Raw genomic sequence first — 21365 nt, 5'->3', positions numbered from 1 at the left:
TTTTTACCGTAATGGCAAGATGCCAAATCCTGCCAAACAGTACGGAACAACCGTGTTTCTTCAGGAAAGGCAGCAGACTCTCTTTCACGTAAATTTCTTGGTTGACAGTCCCGGAAGCTATGAAAATGCTGGCAGGGTCCATTCCAAATGGAATAATCGGATATTTTACAGATATTTTTCCAGACATGCGGCTTCGATCAAGGATAAACATCCCTGCCAACATTTTTTGAATTTGGGGGCGCTTCTGAGAATCCCCACTGCGTCGAAAACAGTCGTATACGATATCCAAAACTCGTCGGAAAAGCACCGTTACTATTGAGAAGTTGTACCACGCCAAGTTACTACAAAAAAGTATCGCATGAGTGCAATTATTAGGTGCCTTTTTTAATAAATTTAGAACGACGCCAATAAGAGCCCCTTCAAACAATCAGAAAAAGTGCATTGTAAGATAGTTGTAAAAGAATCATTGTGGTCAAGTAAAACACGATTGTTTAGATGTTTATTAATTTTATTAAACATTTATAAATTCTCATAAATATAACATTTATACGACTATCACATCACATTTAACATATTTTTATGCATTAATAAAAAATTGATGTTGAGTTACAAGTTGCAAATTACATGTTGTAGCGTCTATCAGCGAGTGCTTTTATTCCCAATAGAGGCAGCGTGTGTGGAAAATATTTGAAAAACTATCACTTTATTCCATTTGGAAAGTCAAAAATTGTTCACCAATGTACCTTTCACAATTTTAAGCGAAATAACTATGTTTTCAGCACTTCATTATCATTTTTATTTAAATAAATTATAAGAAGCTAGTTGTGCTTGGTGTTTCACAAAATATAAAATGGCTCTTGTAACAATAGTAATGGCAAAATACTTTCATGCGAATAGTGATAGCAAAATACTATCACAGTTGGCGATTGTTGCAGTGTCACTGGTAGCGATGAGGATGAAATGGAACTTTGAAATGTTGGCAGGGATAATGCGCTTTACAGACTATCAGTTATTCCGGACGACAGTGCTCGTGTCGAACATATCCCATACATTGTACACATTATAAGTTAAGTCCGCAGGCATAATCGATACTGCTGCATGTTTATGGGATCGATAACACATTTACCGATTATTTAGTCATCGCCGACAAGTCGTATCGATCCGACACACTGTAAGATTCTTTACAAACACCGACATTCCGTCAGGAATAACTGATAGTCTGTAAAGCGCATAATAGACGCTGTACATCAGTAGAATATATAAATAAATTTATAAATTAAATTTATCTAAAAATTCAACCAATAATTGCACTCATGTGATGCTTTTATATAGTAAAGGTGAGTACTATGTTCGGTTTTTTCACCAAAACACTAAATTAAAAGTACAAATATATTTATGAAGATGATTATAGTTTGATCGAGTCTTGTCAAATAATGGATGGAAAAGATCCAAGGAATTGATTGCAAATAACTTTATATTTCTAAATTAGTTAAATAAAAAAGTAACCCTGAAAACAAGCAGGTTTTCAGCTTGAAAACTGAACATAGTACTCAGCTTAACTTGACATTGTACACTGGTAGAAAAAAGGCGGTACGTGGCCATTACCGTTTGGTATTAATTGATGGGTTCACGTTACCTTCTAATTTTGATACCACTTTCTATCATATCATTTACATCCGGTATTATTATGGTATTAACTATCACATACCCGTAGCATATGATATGTCGCCATTGCTGAAAACTAGGTTGTCGCCTTAGTAGTTTAGTTTGTTCACATAAAGTAAACAGATGCGTTAATTGCAATATTTCTTGGAAAACATGATGACTGAAAAAACTAAATTTGTGGATATAGCGAAGTATTCGTAAGTATAAAATGTTTTAGTAGTATTAATGTTTACTAATTCGAAACCATTCTCTCATTAGATACGTAAGAGACATACAAAAGCTTTCCAAATCTCACAACAGACAGCAGAGCCTGTGATGGGACATAAAATTCAAAGAATAATTTTGCAAGAAAAAAGTGGTGAAGTGTATGTACTATGTATTTTATAAATGTATTAAAGGAAAAGCCATTGTTACGTGTGTTTTATTGAACTAATATGTATTATCCCTGCCAGCATTTCAAAGTTCCATTTCATCTTCATCGCTACCACAGACTCGTAAATGTCACTACAACCATCCTACTGTGATGGGGGGCAGCATATCATAAAGTACAAAATGTACTTCATACATGTATTTTGCCATCACTACTTTTACAAAAGCCATTTTATTTTTTGTGAAACGCCAAGCGCAACCAGCTTGTTATATTTTATTTAAATAAAAACGAAAATAAAGTTCTGAAAACATAGATTTTACGCTTAAAATTGTGAAAGGTATATTGGTGAACAATTTTTGATTTTCCAAATGGAATAAAGTGATTGTTTTTCAAATATTTTACAGACACGCTGCCTCCATCGAATAAAAACACTGGCTGATAGACGCTGCAACATGTAACTCGCTACTTGTAACTCTACCTCATCATTAATGCAAAAAATTATGTTAAATGTGATGTGATAGTGGTATAAATGTTATATTTTTAAGAATTTGTAAATAATTAATCAAATTATTAAATATCTAAACAAACGTGTTTTACTCGACCACAATGATTATTTTACCACTATCTTAAAATGTGCTTTTTCTGATTGTTTGGAGGGTCTCTTATTGGCGTCGTTCTAAATTGATCTGTAAAGGCACCTAATAATTGCACTCATGCGAAACCTTTTTGTAGTAACTTGGCGTGGTACAACTTCTCAATAGTGACGGCGCTTTTCCGACGAGTTTTTGATATCGTATATGATTGTTTTCAACGTACTGGGGATTCTCAGAAGCGCCCCCAAATTCAAAAAATGTTGGCAGGGATAACAATAAATACCCAATATTAAACCCAATATCGTTTGGTATTATTTGGTAATACCACACTGTTTATACATCAATAACTTAATGATATAAATATTAATACCGCTTACCCTGCCAACATTTTTTGAATTTGGGGGCGCTTCTGAGAATCCCCACTACGTCGAAAACAATTATATACGACATCAAAAACTCGTCGGAAAAGCGCCGTCACTATTGAGAAGATGTACCACGCCAAGTTACTACGAAAAAGTTTCTCATCAGTGCAATTATTAGGTTCCTATTTAGATCAATTTCGAAGGACGCCAATAAGAACCCCTGCAAACTATCAGAAAAAGTGCATTTTAAGATAATTGTAGAAGAATCATTGTGGTCAAGTAAAACACGATTGTGTAGATGTTTATTGATTTGATTAAACATTTATAATTTCTTATAAATATAACATTTGTCGGTTTATCTCATCACATTTAACATAATTTTTTGCATTAATAAAACAATGATGTTGAGTTTTAAGTAGCAAGTTACATATTGCAGCGTCTATCATCCAGTTTATTTTCGATGGAGATAGCGTGCCTGGAAAAATATTTGAAAAACGATCACTTTATTCTATTTGGAAAGTCGAAAATTGTTCACCATATCCTTTCGCAATTTTATGCGTAATATCTATGTTTCCAGAACTTTATTTTCGTTTTTATTTAAATAAAATATAACAAACTGGTTGCGCTTGGCGTTTCACAAAAAATAAAATGGCTCTTCTAACAGTAGTGATGGCAAAATACTTTCATGTACATTTTGTACTTTTTGATATGCTTCCCCCATCAAAGTTCGCGATGGTTGTGGTGACATTTACGAGTCTGTGGTAGCGATGAGGATGAAATGGAACTTTGAAATGCTGGCAGGGTTAGGTATTATTTTTAATACCATTTTGGTATTTTCATAATACCGTATGGTACTTTCATGCTTTGTGTACCGCCTGTACCGTTCGGTATTGATATTGTACCATACGGGGTTGGCTAACTATCAATAACGTACGGTATTGATTTGAGCCCGTATGGTAATAATTTTTCTATGGGTATACAACTCAATAGTGACGGCACTTTTCGGACAAGTTTTGGATATCGTATACGACTATTTTCAACATGGTGGGGATCTCAGAAGTGCCGCCAAGTTGAAAAAATGTTGGCAGGGACATGGCTTTTGTTACATTATTAAAGAAACGTAACATTGCATTAGATTGCATAAAATTCATTTTTGCGGCAGAAAATAAAACAATTGTAAGCCAATTTTTCAGATTTTCTCAAAGATATTTTTATTAATTGGCGGCTACATTTTAGTCGAGATGAGCCGACATTATCGGCGGTGGTGTAACCCTGCCAGCATTTCAAAGTTCCATTTCAACCTCATCGTTACCACAGACTCGTAAATGTCACTTCAACCATCATGAAAAGGTACATCAAAAAGTACATGCAAGTAATTTGCCATCCCTACTGTTAAAAAGGCCATTTTTTTGTGAAACGCCAAGCGCAACCAGCTTGTTATATTTTAATTAAATAAAAACGAAAATAAAGTTCTGAAAACATAGATTATACGCTTAAAATTGTGAAAGGTATATTGGTGAACAATTTGGTGATTTTCCAAATGGAATAAAGTGATTGTTTTTCAGATATTTTACAGACACGCTGCCTCCATGGAATAAAAACACTGGTTGATAGACGCAGCAACATGTAACTCGCTACTTGTAACTCAACATCATCATTAATGCCAAAAATTATGTTAAATGTAATGTGATAGTGGTATAAATGTTATATTTTTAAGAATTTGTAAATGTTTAATCAAATTAATAAATATCTAAACAAACGTGTTTTACTCGACCACAATGATTCTTTTACAACTATCTTAAAATGCACTTTTTCTGATTGTTTGAAGGGTCCCTTATTGGCGTCGTTCTAAATTGATCTATAAAGGCACCTAATAATTGCACTCATGCGAAACATTTTTGTAGTAACTTGGCGTGGTACAACTTCTCAATAGTGACGGCGCTTTTCCGAGGAGTTTTGGATATCGTATACGACTGTTTTCGACGTAGTGGGGATTCTCAAAAGCGCCCCCAAATTCAAAAAATGTTGGCAGGGTTGTTGCACAAATCGTATTTAAATAGGTAATTATTTTTAGACAAATTGACGTTGGATATATGACATTTCTTGAGGTAGAATTACATACCATGCGTTCAATGCGTACAATGCGTCCGATGATTGAAGAGTTGAAATTTCTCTTTGAAATCAAAAGCTCGAATAGTTTTCCGCAAACAGAAAAAAATCAACCCTTCCATCAATGCACGGATTGACGCATGGTGTGTAATTCAATATTTAAGGTGGGTATTAAGTTGAGTTTAGCCGTTAAAATCGTCATTTTCTTTATGGATTAGCCATTTTAAAGAATAAAAACTTTATAAAAAGTTGCTTTGGGCTATTCCCCATCAAGTTATATTAAAATTTGCACCAAAGACTTTTAATTTTATACTTTTTTACTGATTTATTTTGATTTTAGCGACTAAACTTGAACTTAGTACTAACCTTTAAGGTGAGTATTAAATTCGAATTTAGCCGTTAATTTTCACTAAAGTGAAAACTAAATGAGTAAAAAATGTCATAAAATTATACATATTCGTCGCAGATTTCATTATAACTTGATGGGGAATATCCCAAAGCAAATTTTCACAAAGTTTGTATTACTTAAAATGGATTATTAAAGAAAAGTAATCGTGGAAACATTACGATTTTAGCGGCTAAACTCGAACTTAATACCCACCTTTAACCAAAAAACAAACAAAAAAAAACAAATTTCAAGAGACAGTTTAACTTTATTTTAGTTCATGAAAATAAATTGATTGTAGTTAAATTACCTACATATTTTCTTTATTGTAATAATTATTTACAAATATAGGTGAGTACTTTTCCGGCCCGGAAAAAACAAAAATTCCACATCAATTCGCTGCGGAAATCAAACAAGCAGTCACCTACAATGTGAACGTTGGTAACACGTTTATAAAAAATGTGAAGGGTATATTAGATGCATTGTATACATATAAAAATGGACGCCGAAGAAATTGATTTAGATAGTGATGTGACAACAATTGACACAAAACTGAAGATGCCATATTTTCCAATTACCAATACGTTTGTTCCTAAAGAGACCTCAACTCAAAGCCTTTTTAACGGCGTTGAAATGATTCCCTATGTATAGCGATGTGTTTTATGAAGATATGCGGTTTTAAACAGTACAAAATATAAAATAATGACAAGTGTTCGTTTCGAAAACAATTATTGTGGGCAAATTAACAAAAATAATGCTACTTTACGTAAGAACAAAGTAATTGGTTCTACTAAATAACTGCGATAAAAACAACAACTTCGATGCGGCCACCAAAGCCGTTTGCATTTGTGCGGCTTTGTTCTCTGCCCCAATTGACAACTGTACAAAATTATTTTCCATATTAAATCATAAAATCTCAAGATTATTTCATTGATAAACAATGAATTCAGCCACAAAAGTAAGTTTATTTTTATGAAATCGATTAAAAAATGTCGTCTTCAACGGTCAATATTAAAAAAATACTAAAAAATAATTTGTGCGGGAAAACTGAGCGACGTCGTCAATGTCACTACTCTAACACAACCACCAAAACAACTCTCGGCAAGTGTCAGATCAACGAAGCTGAATTCCTTAGGGCGGCCAAGAGGAAAGAACGAGCAACAAACAAATGCAAACAAAATATTTATTTAAAAACAATATTAATGCTATGGGTGGAATGGGTCGGGCTCATACATTGCCTCCCCATTGAGAGAGAATGCAACCATAGCCGCCTCATTGAAGTTTATGACCCAAACATGCTAAGGACAGACAATTGTTTTCATCCAGGAATCAGATTCAATGGTCCAATTTGCATACTAGTTGTTTACTTTATTTTGATAACGATTTTTCGATTTGTTTACATGGTGATGTTGTTATTGTACCGAAAAAATTGTTTCACTTTGTTGCAGGTGGGTGAAATATTCACTGCTGCTGGTCAGGCATTTAGTCGTTTAGGAGATTTAACAATGCAATTACATCCAAATGCAGAATCACCAGCAGGGTATGTATATTTTTTGAAAAAACATAAAATTTAATAACAAATGTCTATAGTAACTCAGATATGAAATGAACTTATGATGATGTTTTACATTAAATAATATAAACTAGATTATTGAGTTATCTTTAGTGTTTAAGATTGAAATTTAAAAAATATTTGTTTGAAATCAGTTCTAATATTTTTATTAATAGGCTTTCACAACAATGGGGTCGCTGTAAAATCTACAATCTCATATTTTTGCAAAATTTTTGATCAAGCAGAATCATTTATTATTGTCGATTTATTTCTATTATTTCTTTATCATTTCCCACTTTATTTATATACCTTCGGGACTTTCTGATTTGAAGTGAAAAATCCCACATAGTTAGAATTATATATATATATATATATATATATATATATATTTTATTTAGCCCTAGCCTTCACCAGATAAGTGTTTTTATTTTTAAATTATATTCCTTCGAATTATTAGTTTAATTAATGGAAAGTGTAATCTAATATTAAAAAGATCGTTTTACCAAACGACTGCTACTATGTTCGGTGTTCAAGTTGAAATCACTTTATTTTTTCTATTACTTTTTTTAAATATTGAAATTCTATAAAATCTTGATAAGATCTAGATGAAAAAGGCTATACGGCTCAAATGAGTTAAACGGTCTGCTCTAAAATTAATTAACCGCGAACATTTCAACTCGAAAACAGAAAGTAGTAAGGCCCTTATAGTGTTATTGATAGTTTCTGGAAAATTTGTTGCCTACTGTATCTTGTATTGTAGTCCCTCGCCGAGTCCAAAATCAGAATGCTTTTATGAGTTTCAAGAACTTGCAAATGGGTAATATCTTAAAATAAATAATTTTTTAAATTTGAAAAAAGTGCCAACTACCTATTGCAGGTTTGCTTAGCTCTAACTTGTATTGTAGTCCCTCGCCGAGTCCAAAATGTGTCCGTCCATAGAAAGACGTGCAAAATCAAGTCGAAAGCTATAAATTTATCTTACACCGAAATATGTCTGCTATACTTATACTCGTTGCTTTATAACTCCGATATTATCTTTGGTTCATAATTCATAAAAAAACCTGAATGCTCATATGCAGGCCTATTTACCATTGATTCACGTTTATTCACAATAGATTCAGTTCATACAAAGAAAACTATCAGCCAGTTAACGCAGACTTCACAAATCTATGCCTATCTATTAAAAGATCACTATTAGTTCTTAAATATGCCATTTATATGGCATATTTAATTATGGACCAATATGTATGGTTGCTAGAGGATAAATCTCGTTCTATATTTCATGCAGATCGAATCAGAAATAGGCCTTCAGAATAGCCAAGGAGTCAAATGTAGAAATCGATTTGTATGGGGGCTTTATGAACTAAAATTGGATCAGAACATTTTCTTAAATAGACGGTGTTGATTAATACATCATTTCCGTGATTGGATAAATTAATTTCGTGATTGATGACAAACAACTCTACTGTGGTAGAGGGTATAATAAGTTTGTGCATTTGTATGTAACGCCAAGAAGGAAAAGTCGGAGATCCATCGTTTAGTATACCGATCGTCTTAGACTTAAATTCGATACCTGCCAACCTACCAGCGAAAACCTGTAACTTTGCCTTGACTCCTTATGAAGAAGGTCTAATGTAGTGTAACATATATATTCTCTTTTTAACTCTTTTAAACTTGGCCTAGCGATGCTCCAATTTAGTTCCCTGTATAATACGATTTTTCGAGGTTTGCAAATAGCTCTCCGTGAAGGCTACAAGCTCATCATTCGACTTATAATTGTGCCCATCGGCTACTTTTTTATGTTTGGAGTTGTAACGAAGCGGTACGGAATCAGGAAGGAGTTGTAATTCGTAAACCAATTTGGCAAGTCGAGAAAGGAGAAGCGACCTCAACATTATTAAGGAGAAACAGCAAATGAATTATCCCCATTCAGTAATGTTGGTGACATTTCTGAGTGTTTCAAAGCTTCTCCAAGAGGTTTCATCGCAATGTGAAACGCCGTTGGGCTCGGCTCCTAAAAAGGTGGTCCTTTGTCATTCAGTTAAACATGGAATCGGGCAGCACTCAGTGATATGTTAAGAGAGACGTTCACTGCCGTGTTATCACAATGGACTGAATAGTCTAAGTGGGCTTGAAATATCGGACTGCTACAATACCTAACTTAACCTAGACAAATAGGGACGTTGTTTTCTGAAATCAACTTATAATCGGCTTAATAATTCTACATACTACGTCCCTACGACCCCTTAACGTTTTTGCAGTTAGTCGTGGGTTTATTCACATCGGCCTTCATCACTCCTCTGTTTCGACTGTCGCTTGATCTTCGGTGTGCAACAATGGATCAATATTTGGTCGACTGTTTGCTCTAAAATGATCTCGTCATTAAGTTTATTGTTCGAAGTTAGCAATAATTCCTATGGTTTCGCCAAACCCGCATTCATTCTGCGGACTGTCAATACACCATGAAGTTTTTTGACATACTCTTCCTTTGTACCCATTTTCGGAAGAACGATGAAACTACGTTGAACTTAATTACTTAAAATTTATTTATGGTGAATACAGAAGTAGCAATTAATTTCGAAATTGTTCTTTTTCCATTATTCTACAATACAGACACACTCGCTAAAAAATTGTAGTCTTATCTAGCTGAAATTTTTGATAGGCGTTTTCGAAAATGTATTACATGATCGGACCAGTTTGTTTGTCTTTGCACTAATTGGCGATTGTCTGATTTTACCATCCTGACGTAAAGTTCCCTATCAGTCTAATAACAAAGAAGTTATTAACAATATTTCTTTCTCGTGTACAATCGAAAACTGTTTTGAGAAATTTGTTCTTATCTTTGAAATAAAAGATGTATCTGACTGCAATCCTTGGTTTTTGTCCAAATAAGTTTTATAAATATGTGCATATATAGGAGTACAAAAAAGTTGTCAAATTTAAACTAATTTTATTATTATTTTCTGTTCTCTCGCTATGTCCATCCACACGATTATCCACATTGTACTCTGCTATTGATTGTAAATGAAACGCAATGAAGAAAATGGACAGATGAAGAAATTGATATGTTACATGCATCAATAATCCGTTTCTCAGATGATTTAAATAAAATCAGTTTAAGCATAAAGAATAGAACAGTGTAAGTTGTAAATCGCTAAATTTCAATGATCAGTTAAGTCCTCTCAGGGATATAGCGAGAGGGCAATATTTGAATGCGGTTGCTTTTAATAATTGTTGTTGCTTATTTTCCTTCTTTGTGTGTTACCTTTAGAACCCAAATTAGACAAGCCCTAAAGAAAAAGGCTTTCGAAGATGCCGGTATACCTGCAAAACAAGTACCAGTGCAACAAGTACAAACGACAGTCGCTGTTCAACAGCAACAGCAGCAGCCGCAGCAGCAACAACAACATCAACCGACACATAATCAGATAATAAAGCATCATGTCGTACAGCAACAGCAAATACCCCATCAGCAAACACTTATTGCTACAAATGTATGTAACTCAAAATTTCTCGTAATTACCCATATGATATTTACGATTATTTCAGCAGCAGCCGCAGCCGCAACAGCATCAAGCGACACAGCCACAAACGGTGCATATACAAAATATACAACATATTGTACCTTTGCAGCAGCTGTTGCAGCAACAACAACAGCAACAGCACCATTCGTCCTCAACAGTAACAACAACACCCACACACATCTTTCAGTCAGCGCCTAAACAGATAATAATTCAGGCAGCACCTCACAGCGTAACACCATCATCGACAGTGACACTAAACACGGCAACAACAACGGGTACCTTGGTAGGGTCGCCCCAGTTGACACAACCTCAAATAGTTCACTTGCAACCACAACAGCTACAGCAATTACAACAAGCACAGGTACAACAACAACAACACACGACTACAACAACAACTACTGTGACATTGCAGCAATTCCAGCAAATGCAAGCGCAAAAGGCCTTAGCTGCCCAGCAGCAAGCGGCAGCATCTGGTTCTGTAGCCGTTTCTACCACAGTAGCATCAGCCCTCACACCCCCGACACCTACAATTGCAGCCACTGCATCAGCTACAGTGAACAACTCCAACATAACACCCGCAACACCTGCCCCGACCACAGTAACTGTAACCGAAAATATTGTATTGCAACAACCAAATACAACGGCCGCCCAAGTAGTGAGTGGTCCCATTGCGGTGGCAGCAAATACTCCCACATTAGCCACTATTAATAATTCTTCAAATGCAATATCGACCGTTGCTGCCGTTAGCAATACAAATGTCAATACTAATGCAATGGTGGTTTCACAATCATCCACAATAGTATCACCAGCAGCTGGATCGAATGTTGTTGTTCCCACCACAACTATGGCTTTGGCAGGAGCTACCGTGGGACTTAAATCTGGTCCAGATATTACAATGACATTGAACCGTATAAATACGGCAGAGCATGAAGTTGATGTGGAGGAATGTTTACCAGCTGATGTTGTTAAATTGGATTTTGCTGGCGAAGAAGTGGCTGGGTGAAATTTTACCCCTAAGGAATGTCTTCTAGGAGTATCCAATCGGCGACCGGTGCCCGGTTCTCCACCTATTACAACAGTACCATCATCGCTTCAGCCATCAGCAACAATAGCATCCCATCAGCGTCATATAAGAGAGATACAACCAGGTCACCATTTATCATCATCCCCTGCTAATTTAGAATTGACTAATGTTATGCAACATAATGTTTGCACCGATCACGAAGAAGTAGAAGAAGCTAATTGTCATAACCCCGCAGATGTAATCGATGAAGATTTCTACTTTTAAAATATGCTTAAAAACGATTTCGTCTTGTCTCTGTAAACCCAGTGGTTCTACATTCAACACCCATTTTTTTCATCCAGCCATTATTTCCTAAACTTTACCACCCATTTTTATTTCTTTTTGCAAAATGTTAACCGAAAAAATGTTAAAAAAAAAAATAAAAGTAGAAGCGAGTCAATATTTCATAAGATATGAACTCCAACTAACCCATTATGTTTGAACTAAAGTTCTCCCAAAAAGTATGTGCTAATACTTTATAGAAAACAAAATATCTTCATATAGGAACACTTACTATATATACTTATAATTATGATTTTTTTAGAATTTATGGTTAATTTATATAATTTTTACAAAGAAATGAATTGTATTTTTTTATTAATTTACAGCTCCTCCTAATTGCTCCCTTTTCTATTTATTAAGCGAGCTCGGTTTTTGTGTATGTAAGAGCCGTAAATGAATGAGAACTGAACAAAAGAAATCTTAATGCAATTTTAATTTTTAATGGAAACAACATGGAAGCAAAATAAGAGAAATGATAATTAAAAATTTTTAAATATAACAATATTAATGAGAGAGAGAAAGTTGATAATCCAGAAAAGAAAACATTGTGTTTTAGGGTCTTTAATTAGTGTATAAATGTACAAATTAATAAAAAATCATAATAAAATTATAATCGAACTTGTTTTATTTTTATATGCTGGGGTATAGGTAATTGGTTGGTGGTCTATACATTTTAATATATTAATTATTTATATTGAGTTAATAATTGTTGATTGAATTCTTTAACGAATCTTATTTTATGTTGATATATATACATATGTACGAGGATGGCAAAGAGAAACTGCTGTATTTTTCCACCATATGAAAACAGGAGTGTCTGGAAATATGGCAAACAGCAATGTCGATCGGAAATTCGTTTCTTGTTTTGGAAGATAAATATCATAACGAAATCTATTAGCGTTCGTATGCTCGGTTAACAATTGCTTTAATACGATTTAAAGTGGTCGCAAGTCGACTTGTGGTTATTCATGTGCAGGTGTCACAAATATGGTTGTCACCAGGGCTGTGGAGTCGAGCCAATTTTGCTCGACTCCGACTCCGACTCCAGCATTTTTCATCAGCTCGACTCCGACTCCGGGTAATATAACTAAATCTCATTTTAGTACCACTAATTTGTAGTTCTATTGAGGGGATATATATGGGGTATATATATGGATCGATATAAAGTATCGTATTTATTTGTGTGTGCAAGAAAGGTCTTAATTTCGCATTTATACCAATTAAACTCTTTATTTCAAATTTAGGGCAATGTTTAATAAATAAAATAATGATATAAATACCCATCATAATATGAGAAGATACCGACAGTATATGTATTTGTGGACGAAAATTATTATAAAGGGTTATATTCCCATATGCATGAATTTGAATCTGAATCGATTTAGACAAAATTGTATATACTTCTAGAAAATCTCTGTACCTAAAATTTAAATCTAACGTTATGGGACGTAACACAATTATAGCAAAAAATAAAAATGCAAAGAAAGTCTAAAGTCGGGCGGGCCGATTGTAACATACTCTGCACAACTTTGTATTTAGATCAACATTTTGATAAAATCTGAAATCAGACTTCTACAAAATCTCGTGCAATATTTGGGAAACATTCATAATTTTTTATATAGCAAAATTTGAGTCACTTTTACCAGTTTTCGACTTAGCAGTGAGTATCAGTAAGAAAAAAATTTGAGAAAATTTTCTACATAAATAAAATTTTGACAAATTGTTTTATAGAAATAAAATTTTGAAAAAAATATAAATAGAAATTTTGGAAAAATTTTTGTGTAGTAAATAAAAGTTTGCAAAATTTTCTATAGAAACAAAATTTGAACTAAATTCTCTATATAAATAAATGTTTGAGAAAATTTTCTATATAAATAAATTTTTACCAAATTTTCTATAAAAAGACTATAGTAAACAAATTTTGACAAAATTTTCTATAGAAATAAAATTTTGAAAAAAATATCAATAGAAATTTTTGGAAAATTTTTTGTGTAGTAAATAAAATTTTGCAAAATTTTCTAAAGAAATAAAATGCTGCAAAATTTTCTATAGAAAGAAAATTTAGACTACATTTTCTATAAAAATAAAATGTTGACTAAATTTTCTATCGCCATAAAATGTTGTATAAATTTTGTATAAAAAAAATCTATAGTAACAAAATTTTGGCACAATTTTCTATGGAAAAAAATTTGAAAAAATTATTAATAGAAATTTTGGAAAATTTTTTGTGTAAATAAAATTTTGCACAATTTTCTATAGAAGCAAAATTTTGGCTAAATTTTCTATAGAAATAAATTTTTGACAAAATTTTCTACATAAAAATATTTTTATACCCACCACCATAGAATGGTGACAGGGGTATAATAAGTTTGTCATGTCGAAGATGAGCTAGATCGGTCCAGGTTTTGATATAGCTCCCATATCAACCGATCGCCCGATTTGGGGTCTTGGGCTTATAAAAACCGAAGTTTTGCCAGAATTTGCCAGAAATTGGAAACCTAGAGGTATTCTAGGGCTATAAGGAGGAGTGCTGAAAATGGTGATTATCGGACCATGTTTTAATATAGCTCCCATATAGACAGAACTCCCGATTTTATTTCTTGAGCTTCTAGAATCCGTAGTTTTTATCCAATTTGTCTGAAGTTGGAAATCTAGAGGTATTATAGGACCATTACAAGGCGTGCCGAAGATGGTCACTATCGGACTTATCGGAAGTTTTGATATAGCCCCCTTTTAGACCGATGTTACGAGTTTATTTCTTGGACTTCTACAATCCGTTGGTTTTATTCAATTTGCCTGAAATTTGAAATCTGGAGGTATTCTAGGACCATTAAGAGGTGTGCCGAATATATTGTGTATCGGTCCAGTTTTTGATATAGTCCCCTTATAAACCGGCCCTCCGTTTTGGGGTCTATATTCTAGAACTACAATAGATGTGCTGAATACTGTACGTATCCTTCCATGTTTTTGGCGTAGCCCCATTAGTCCGATTGACCAAAATAGACCCAAAAAATTATTGAAGTTGGTCCGATGGTCAGACCAAATGGAATTTTTCTGCAGAAATAACATTTGGACAAAAATTTCTATAGAAATAAAATTATAACAAAATTTTCATAGAAATAAAATTTTAACAATTTTTTCATAGAAATAAAATTTTAACAAAATTTTGTATAGAAATAAGCTTCTTAAAAAATTTTGGGATACAATATTATGCAAAAATTTTGTACAAATTTCTGCTAAATATGTAATAGAAATAAAATTTTGGCTAAATTTTTTACAGAAATTAAATTTTGGCTAAATTTTCAATAGAATTAAACTTTGGCTACATTTTCTATAGAAATTAAATTTTGGCTAAAATGAAATCTATTGAAATAAAATTTGGACCAAATTTTCTATAGAAATAAAACATGGACAAAATTTTCGATAGAAATAGAATGAGGTCAACATTTTATATAGAAATAAAATTTTGAAAAAAATTTTCTTTCGAAGAAAAATTTTAGAAAAATTGTAACTTTTAAATTATTTTAATTTAAATTAGAAAACTGGTCCCCTGGTACGAATTTTGGAAAAATTTGGTCCAAAATAAAAATTCGTTGTTGCAACGCTGGTAAGGCCTCCATATAGACCGATTTCAGATATTGAGGGTACAGAAGGTGCATTTACCATAAATGTAAATTTGCCAGATATTACTTCTCGTAATCATAAAACAGTTGGTGTACTATAGATTTTAAATTTCAAATCAAGGTATTTTTTCTTAATTTTCTTGCACATTTACAGGATATGTTTATGATTCTTTTAAAACTCAAACAAAAATAGTTCTTATAAATCCGGAATCTGATAGGTAAAATCTTTGCATTTATTTTCGGGATGCGAACTGGTTAAACTGATCTGTCATCAAACCCTCATGAAATTTTCTAAGGAAATTAGTATATTTGATTCATGGTGGTGGGTATTTATGATTTGGCCCGGACGAACATACTGCTGTATATACTTGTTTTATTTTTTATTTTCTATAGTAATAAATGTTGATTTAATTTTCTATAGGAAAAAAATTTTCTATAGTAATAATATTTCGAATAATTTTTTTATAGAAATTAAATTTTGACAAAACATTCCATATAAATACAATAGTGACAAAATTTTCTATAAAAAACAGCTTTGACAATTTTTTCTGTCATATGTGTGTAGGTATATAGCCTTAAAATAAAATTAAAAACAATAAATTCGAATTATTGTTCGAATTATTTCAAATAAATTGATATGGGGATTAAAATGGATCGATCCAGCCCATTTGCTAGTCTAACATTCTAGGAAACATAAAATGATAGCCGTAATTGGAAGTTGATTTTTATTTCCAATCGTGGTGTACATTGATCGAATGCATAACGCATTGGAAACTAATTTGCGTAAAAACATTTTTAGTTACAAAAATGTGAAGTGTTTTAAAAAATTTGGTTTAGCCGGAGTCGGAGTCGAGCAAAATTTTTACGACTCCGACTCCGACTCCAGCCAAATCTTCAGACTCCGACTCCAAGACTCCGACTCCGACTCCAAGACTCCGACTCCGACTCCGACTCCACAGCCCTGGTTGTCACAGATGGTAGAATTCTAACAAAAATGGTAGATTCTTTACTGTTTGTTACATTGGTAGAATTCTTGATGTTCAACAAAGAGGTTTCAACAAAGAGGTAATTCATAATTTTTTAATAGAAATAAAATTTTGACAAAGTTTTCTATAGAAATAAAATCTTGATAAAGTTTTCTATAAGAAAACAATTTTGAGAAAATTTTCCATAGAAATAAAATTTTGTGAAAATTTTCTAAAGAAATAAAATTTTGAGAAAATTTCCCATAGAAATAAAATTTTGAGAAAATTTGCCATAGAAATAAAATTTTTAGAAGATTTTCTATAGAAATAAAATTTTGAGAAGATTTTCTATAGAAATAAAATTTTGAAAAAATTTTGTATAGAACTAAAATTTTGAGAAAATTTTCTATAGAAATACAATTTTGACAATATTTTCTATAGAAATAACATTTTGAGAACATTTCCTAAAGAACTAAAATTTTGAGAAAATTTTCTATAGAAATAAAATTTTGAAAAATTTTCTATAGAAATAAAATTTTGACAAAATTTTCTATAGAAATAAAATTTTGAAAATTCAGAGGTTTCACTGTATATGCAAAACTACCGATTCATATATGAGAGCTTTCTAAACGTGGCCCCGTTTTCCACTCAATAGAGTGCCAATAGTTCGTCTACATCATAGTTGGGTATATTGGCAAACCATTATTTAAGGCTGACTTAGACTATTCAGTCCATAGTGATACCACACGTGGTGAACTTCTCTCTTATCACTGCTGCCCGATTAAACGACAAGGGATCCCCATGTTATAGCCGAGACCGAACGTTTCACAACAAAAAACCCTTATAGATGCTTTGAAACACTCAAAAATGTCACTAGAATTTCTGAGAGTGCTAATCCAGCGCTGAAAAATTTGTTCAGGCCGATCTAAAATGTCTTTGCAAAGACATACAAATTTAATCAGATTTGATAAAAAAACTAAATATTTTATGTAGAAAAGCTTGAATCATCTTTGGTGTGTATAAAGTTGCAACTCCAGTTTCTAAAAAAGTTTAGGTATTATTTGGATAACCTTGATCGATTTTTGCTTTTTATACCCTGCGCCACACCCTAATTTACTTAAAATTTTGTACAAGAAGAACAATTAGTACTATAGTCAAATGTGCCAAATTTTATAGAAATCGGTTCAGATTTAGATATAGCTCCCATATATACCTTTCGCCCGATATGGATTAATACGGTCCCAGAAGCCAGAGTTTTACCCCAATTTGCTTGAAATTTTGCACAGGGAGTAGAATTAGCATTGTAGCTATGCGTGCCAAATTTGCTTGAAATCGGTTCAGATTTAAATAGAGCTCCCATGTATAGCTTTCGCCCGATTTACAGTCATATGACCACAGAGGCCAATTTTTTGCTCCGATTTAGTTGAAATTTTGCACAGGGGGTAGAATTAGCATTGTAGCTATGCGCGCCAAATTGAAATCGGTTCAGATTTAGATATAGCTCCCATATATATGGTTTTCTGATTTTGACAAAAATGGTCAAAATACCAACATTTTCCTTGTAAAATCGCCACTGCTTAGTCGAAAAGTTGTAAAAATGACTCTAATTTCCCTAAACTTCTAATACATATATATTGAGCGATAAATCATAAATAAACTTTTGCGAACTTTCCTTAAAATTGCTTCAGATTTAAATGTTTGCCATATTTTTTACTAACATTGTGTTCCACCCTAGTGCATTAGCCGACTTAAATTTTGAGTCTATAGATTTTGTAGAAGTCTACCAAATTCTGTCCAGATCGAGTGATATTTAAATGTATGTATTTGGGATAAACCTTTATATATAGCCCCCCAACACATTTGGCGGATGTGATGTGGTATCGAAAATTTAGATCTACAAAGTGGTGCAGGGTATAATACAGTCGGGCCCTCCCGACTTTATACTTTCTTTTACTTGTTTTTTAATGAAACTTCCTTATAGTTTTATTTATCGCTTTATTATCTATAGAAACAAATTTTTCTTTTCCATTTGGTTGGGTAAGATTCGTATACTTTTTTTCTCTGCAACGTCTCTGTTATATAATTTTCTATACAATATGCTACTTGGGATCTCCATTTCAATTCAAGAAATAATGGGAATATTTCACCAGATTTCTTCAGCCTTCTCTCGGCTGTTTGATAACACTTCCATGGCTGTGGCTCCACTATAAATAGTTTAGCTAATGCAGATAGTTTACGCAGAAATTCCTGTAGTCCCTCGTCATGGTGATTTAAGTGAATCCACATTGTAATCGAAAAACAGCAGACAGCATCAAATTGACATCTGCGATATCTTATCAAATATTCCTTGATTTTTTCAAATTCGGAATTTTCCATAACATTAACACAATCGTAGGAAATTGAGGTATTAGTATTTTCATTATTTGCCCTCTTAATAAGATTGTCATCGATATCTACACCATATACAATGACTTTACGCTGAGGCATTAAACCTGCAAGGAAGCCTTGTAAAAGATTGGTGAATACGCCAGTGTTACATCCTACGTCCAAAACTAAATAATACTCGTCCGTTTGTTCATTACTGTCGCTGGCCCAATGTTCTGTTGGTAGAAGTTTAAGTCGTTCCTCTGCCGAGTTGAATTGATAATAATTAATGAAGTTTCCATATTGCACAGCCCCAGGATCTGAAAAAATTATATTTTATTATATCATTAGCGGTTAAAACGTTGAAATGGACCAAATGCTAGTTTGAAATTCTAACCGTAATAATAATACGATGATGATATCTATACAGGGCATCTACACAAATACAATGAATAGGGTTAATGAAGCATATATTTAGTACTCCAAATGGACTCTGATTCCCTTTACATGGACTCCGAGTCTATGTGACTTTTCAAAATTTTGACCCTTTCCCATATAAGCAATATGGGACTCATAGCTAGTTTCGAGTACATACATTGTGAATTCGATAAAAAAAACTAAACCTTTGTTTTCTTAAAAAACGTGCTATTTTAAAAAGAGAATTTGGAGCAACTGCAGTTTATGGGCCCCTCACCGAATTGCTTAAAATTAATATATGTTGTGTCATTCGATTAGCTGATTCCAACAAAGTGACCCATACCCGAGGGAAGTACCCGGGTCTTGAGACATAGCCCTCCAAAGGGTCAATAAAAACTTGATATATCTCTTTTGTTTTTTGCCCAAGCGTGACAAGTTTGGTAGCATATGAAAGCTTATTCAATGCACTTTTATGCTGTGTATATATTTTTTTATATTTAGTTTGGGAGATAAAAATAAAAAAAGACAATTTTTACCCAAATTTTTTGTTTTTTTTCGTTATATCTCAAAAACGCTTCGATTATACCCTAACATTTTTTATATATAGATTGAAAGCCTATATTCTGGCGTTTTGATTGATGTAAAACATGTCTTTATAGGTCCACTTTAAGCAAAGTTATGGAATTTTTATTCTGAGTAGAAGAAGTTTTATTACTGAAATAATTTTTGTATGTTATAAGTATTAACCCAAAGGGGGAGAGTATCCGGCCTTCGGCCGGGGTTTAAGACTTTCTCCTATGGACAGAGTCCAAAGTGGGCTAACGCAGACCCAAGGGGGGAAAGTAGCCGGCCTTCGGCCGGGGTTTAAGACTTTCTGCTATGGACAGAGTCCAAAGTGGGCTAACGCTTGCCCAAGGGGGGAAATGTAGCCGGCCTTCGGCCGGGGTTTAAGACTTTCTCCTATGGACAGTGTCCTAAGTGGGCTAACGCTGGCCCAAGGGGGGAAATGTAGCCGGCCTTCGGCCGGGGTTTAAGACTTTCTCCTATGGACAGAGTCCAAAGTTGGCTAACGCAAACACAAGGGGAGAAAATATTTCAGTAATAATACATTTTTCTTTTTCTTCTCAGAATAAAAACTCCATAACTTTGCTAAAAGTGGACTTATAAAGACATGTTGTACATCAATCGAAAGGCCAGAATATAGGCTTTCAATCTATGTGTAAAAAATTAAGGTATAATCGAAGACTTTTTGAGATATAACGAAAATAACAAAAAAATTTTTTATTTATATCTCCCAAACTAAATTAAATATTAGAAAAATATTTTTTGCGTATAAAAGTGCATTGAATAAGCTTTCATATGATACCAAGTTTGTCTAGAAACAAAAGAGATATATCAAGTTTTTATTGACCCTTTGAAGGGCTATATCTCAAGACCCGGGTATGGGTCACTTTGTTGGAATCAGCTCACCGAATGACACAACATATATTAATTTTAAACAATTCGGTGAGGGGCCCATAAACTGCAGTTAAGCCGAGAATTTTTCCAAAAATCCATGCAAATCTCACCCACTTACGACCGTATTCATAGGAAAAAGTCCCAAACACCCGCCATCTCATTGGGTTCACGTTAGCCTACTCTCTAGGTCTCTAACTCCGCCGGAGGCTCGCTATTTGAACTTAATATTCGTGATTGGTCAAGGGTTTTTACCTCGCCCTCCCGACACTAATTTACTGCAAATTTTCTCTTAAAAATAAAATGTCCTACTCAACAAGTTGGGGGATTCATCAGCGTGTACAGGACAGTAGTAGGTATTTTGATAGCTAAATAATAAAGTTCCGTGCTTATTTCCTGCTTTAAAATATAGTAAAATAGTATTATTAAAAAGAAATCAAAGATTTGCACAAACCTTCATTCCGAAACTCCATTCGATAGCTTAATAACAAAATCTTTGGCAAATAAACAGAACTACTGTCACGTTTCAATCATTGGTTCGACTGGAGCGCATTTAATTTTATATAGTAAATACCGCCAGGGATGATAATTAGATGTCACCAACAGTACTTTTTACCGTTCAAAAGCTACCATCAC

General features: G+C 33.3%; 2 protein-coding genes and 2 long non-coding RNA genes across 11 annotated transcripts; 3 read left to right on the top strand and 1 right to left on the bottom strand.

The window, feature by feature from the left end:
- Positions 1-2121: 2121 nt before the first annotated feature.
- LOC142224210 (uncharacterized) lies at positions 2122-2488 on the top strand. The gene is made up of 2 exons (XR_012719070.1): positions 2122-2372; positions 2440-2488. It is a non-coding gene; the product is annotated as an uncharacterized LOC142224210 (long non-coding RNA).
- A 1647-nt stretch (positions 2489-4135) lies between these two features.
- Positions 4136-4769, top strand: LOC142224209 (uncharacterized). The gene is made up of 2 exons (XR_012719069.1): positions 4136-4498; positions 4556-4769. It is a non-coding gene; the product is annotated as an uncharacterized LOC142224209 (long non-coding RNA).
- A 1531-nt stretch (positions 4770-6300) lies between these two features.
- LOC142226534 (uncharacterized) lies at positions 6301-12518 on the top strand. Of its 6 annotated transcripts, none has more exons than XM_075296597.1 (5): positions 6301-6442; positions 6933-7024; positions 10077-10175; positions 10308-10530; positions 10592-12518. In XM_075296597.1, exons 1-5 carry the CDS (start codon positions 6425-6427, stop codon positions 11561-11563), a joined length of 1404 nt encoding a protein of 467 aa, XP_075152712.1. In that variant the 5' UTR covers positions 6301-6424; the 3' UTR covers positions 11564-12518. The 6 variants fall into 6 exon arrangements, with proteins under 6 accessions (XP_075152712.1, XP_075152711.1, XP_075152710.1 ...); XM_075296596.1 differs by having other exon boundaries at positions 10589-12518; XM_075296595.1 differs by having other exon boundaries at positions 10586-12518.
- Positions 12519-18468: 5950 nt separating this feature from the next.
- LOC142226533 (putative RNA methyltransferase CG11342) lies at positions 18469-21276 on the bottom strand. Of its 3 annotated transcripts, XM_075296592.1 has the most exons (3): positions 21184-21259; positions 21042-21125; positions 18469-19177 (listed from the first exon to the last, which is right to left on the bottom strand). In XM_075296592.1, exons 1-3 carry the CDS (start codon positions 21200-21202, stop codon positions 18492-18494), a joined length of 789 nt encoding a protein of 262 aa, XP_075152707.1. In that variant the 5' UTR covers positions 21203-21259; the 3' UTR covers positions 18469-18491. The 3 variants fall into 3 exon arrangements, with proteins under 3 accessions (XP_075152707.1, XP_075152709.1, XP_075152708.1); XM_075296594.1 differs by lacking the exon at positions 21042-21125 and having other exon boundaries at positions 21184-21276; XM_075296593.1 differs by lacking the exons at positions 21042-21125; positions 21184-21259 and adding an exon at positions 20851-21011.
- Between the last annotated feature and the right edge of the window lie 89 nt (positions 21277-21365).

Source organism: Haematobia irritans, chromosome 2 (assembly GCF_050003625.1).
Source record: "Haematobia irritans isolate KBUSLIRL chromosome 2, ASM5000362v1, whole genome shotgun sequence".
NCBI classification, from domain to species: domain Eukaryota; kingdom Metazoa; phylum Arthropoda; class Insecta; order Diptera; family Muscidae; genus Haematobia; species Haematobia irritans.
This window is presented reverse-complemented; position numbering and strand designations above follow the sequence as displayed.

What these genes read in the sequence shown, in the direction of transcription:
- LOC142226534 (XM_075296595.1), top strand. An exon ending in AATGCAGAATCACCAGCAGG is followed by an intron (nt 7,025 to 10,076) that starts GTATGTATATTT and finishes AACGCAATGAAG; the next exon opens with AAAATGGACAGATGAAGAAA. An exon ending in AAACACTTATTGCTACAAAT is followed by an intron (nt 10,531 to 10,585) that starts GTATGTAACTCA and finishes CGATTATTTCAG; the next exon opens with CAGCAGCCGCAGCCGCAACA.
- LOC142226533 (XM_075296592.1), bottom strand. An exon ending in TGAATCCCCCAACTTGTTGA is followed by an intron (nt 19,178 to 21,041) that starts GTAGGACATTTT and finishes TAATTTTTTCAG; the next exon opens with ATCCTGGGGCTGTGCAATAT.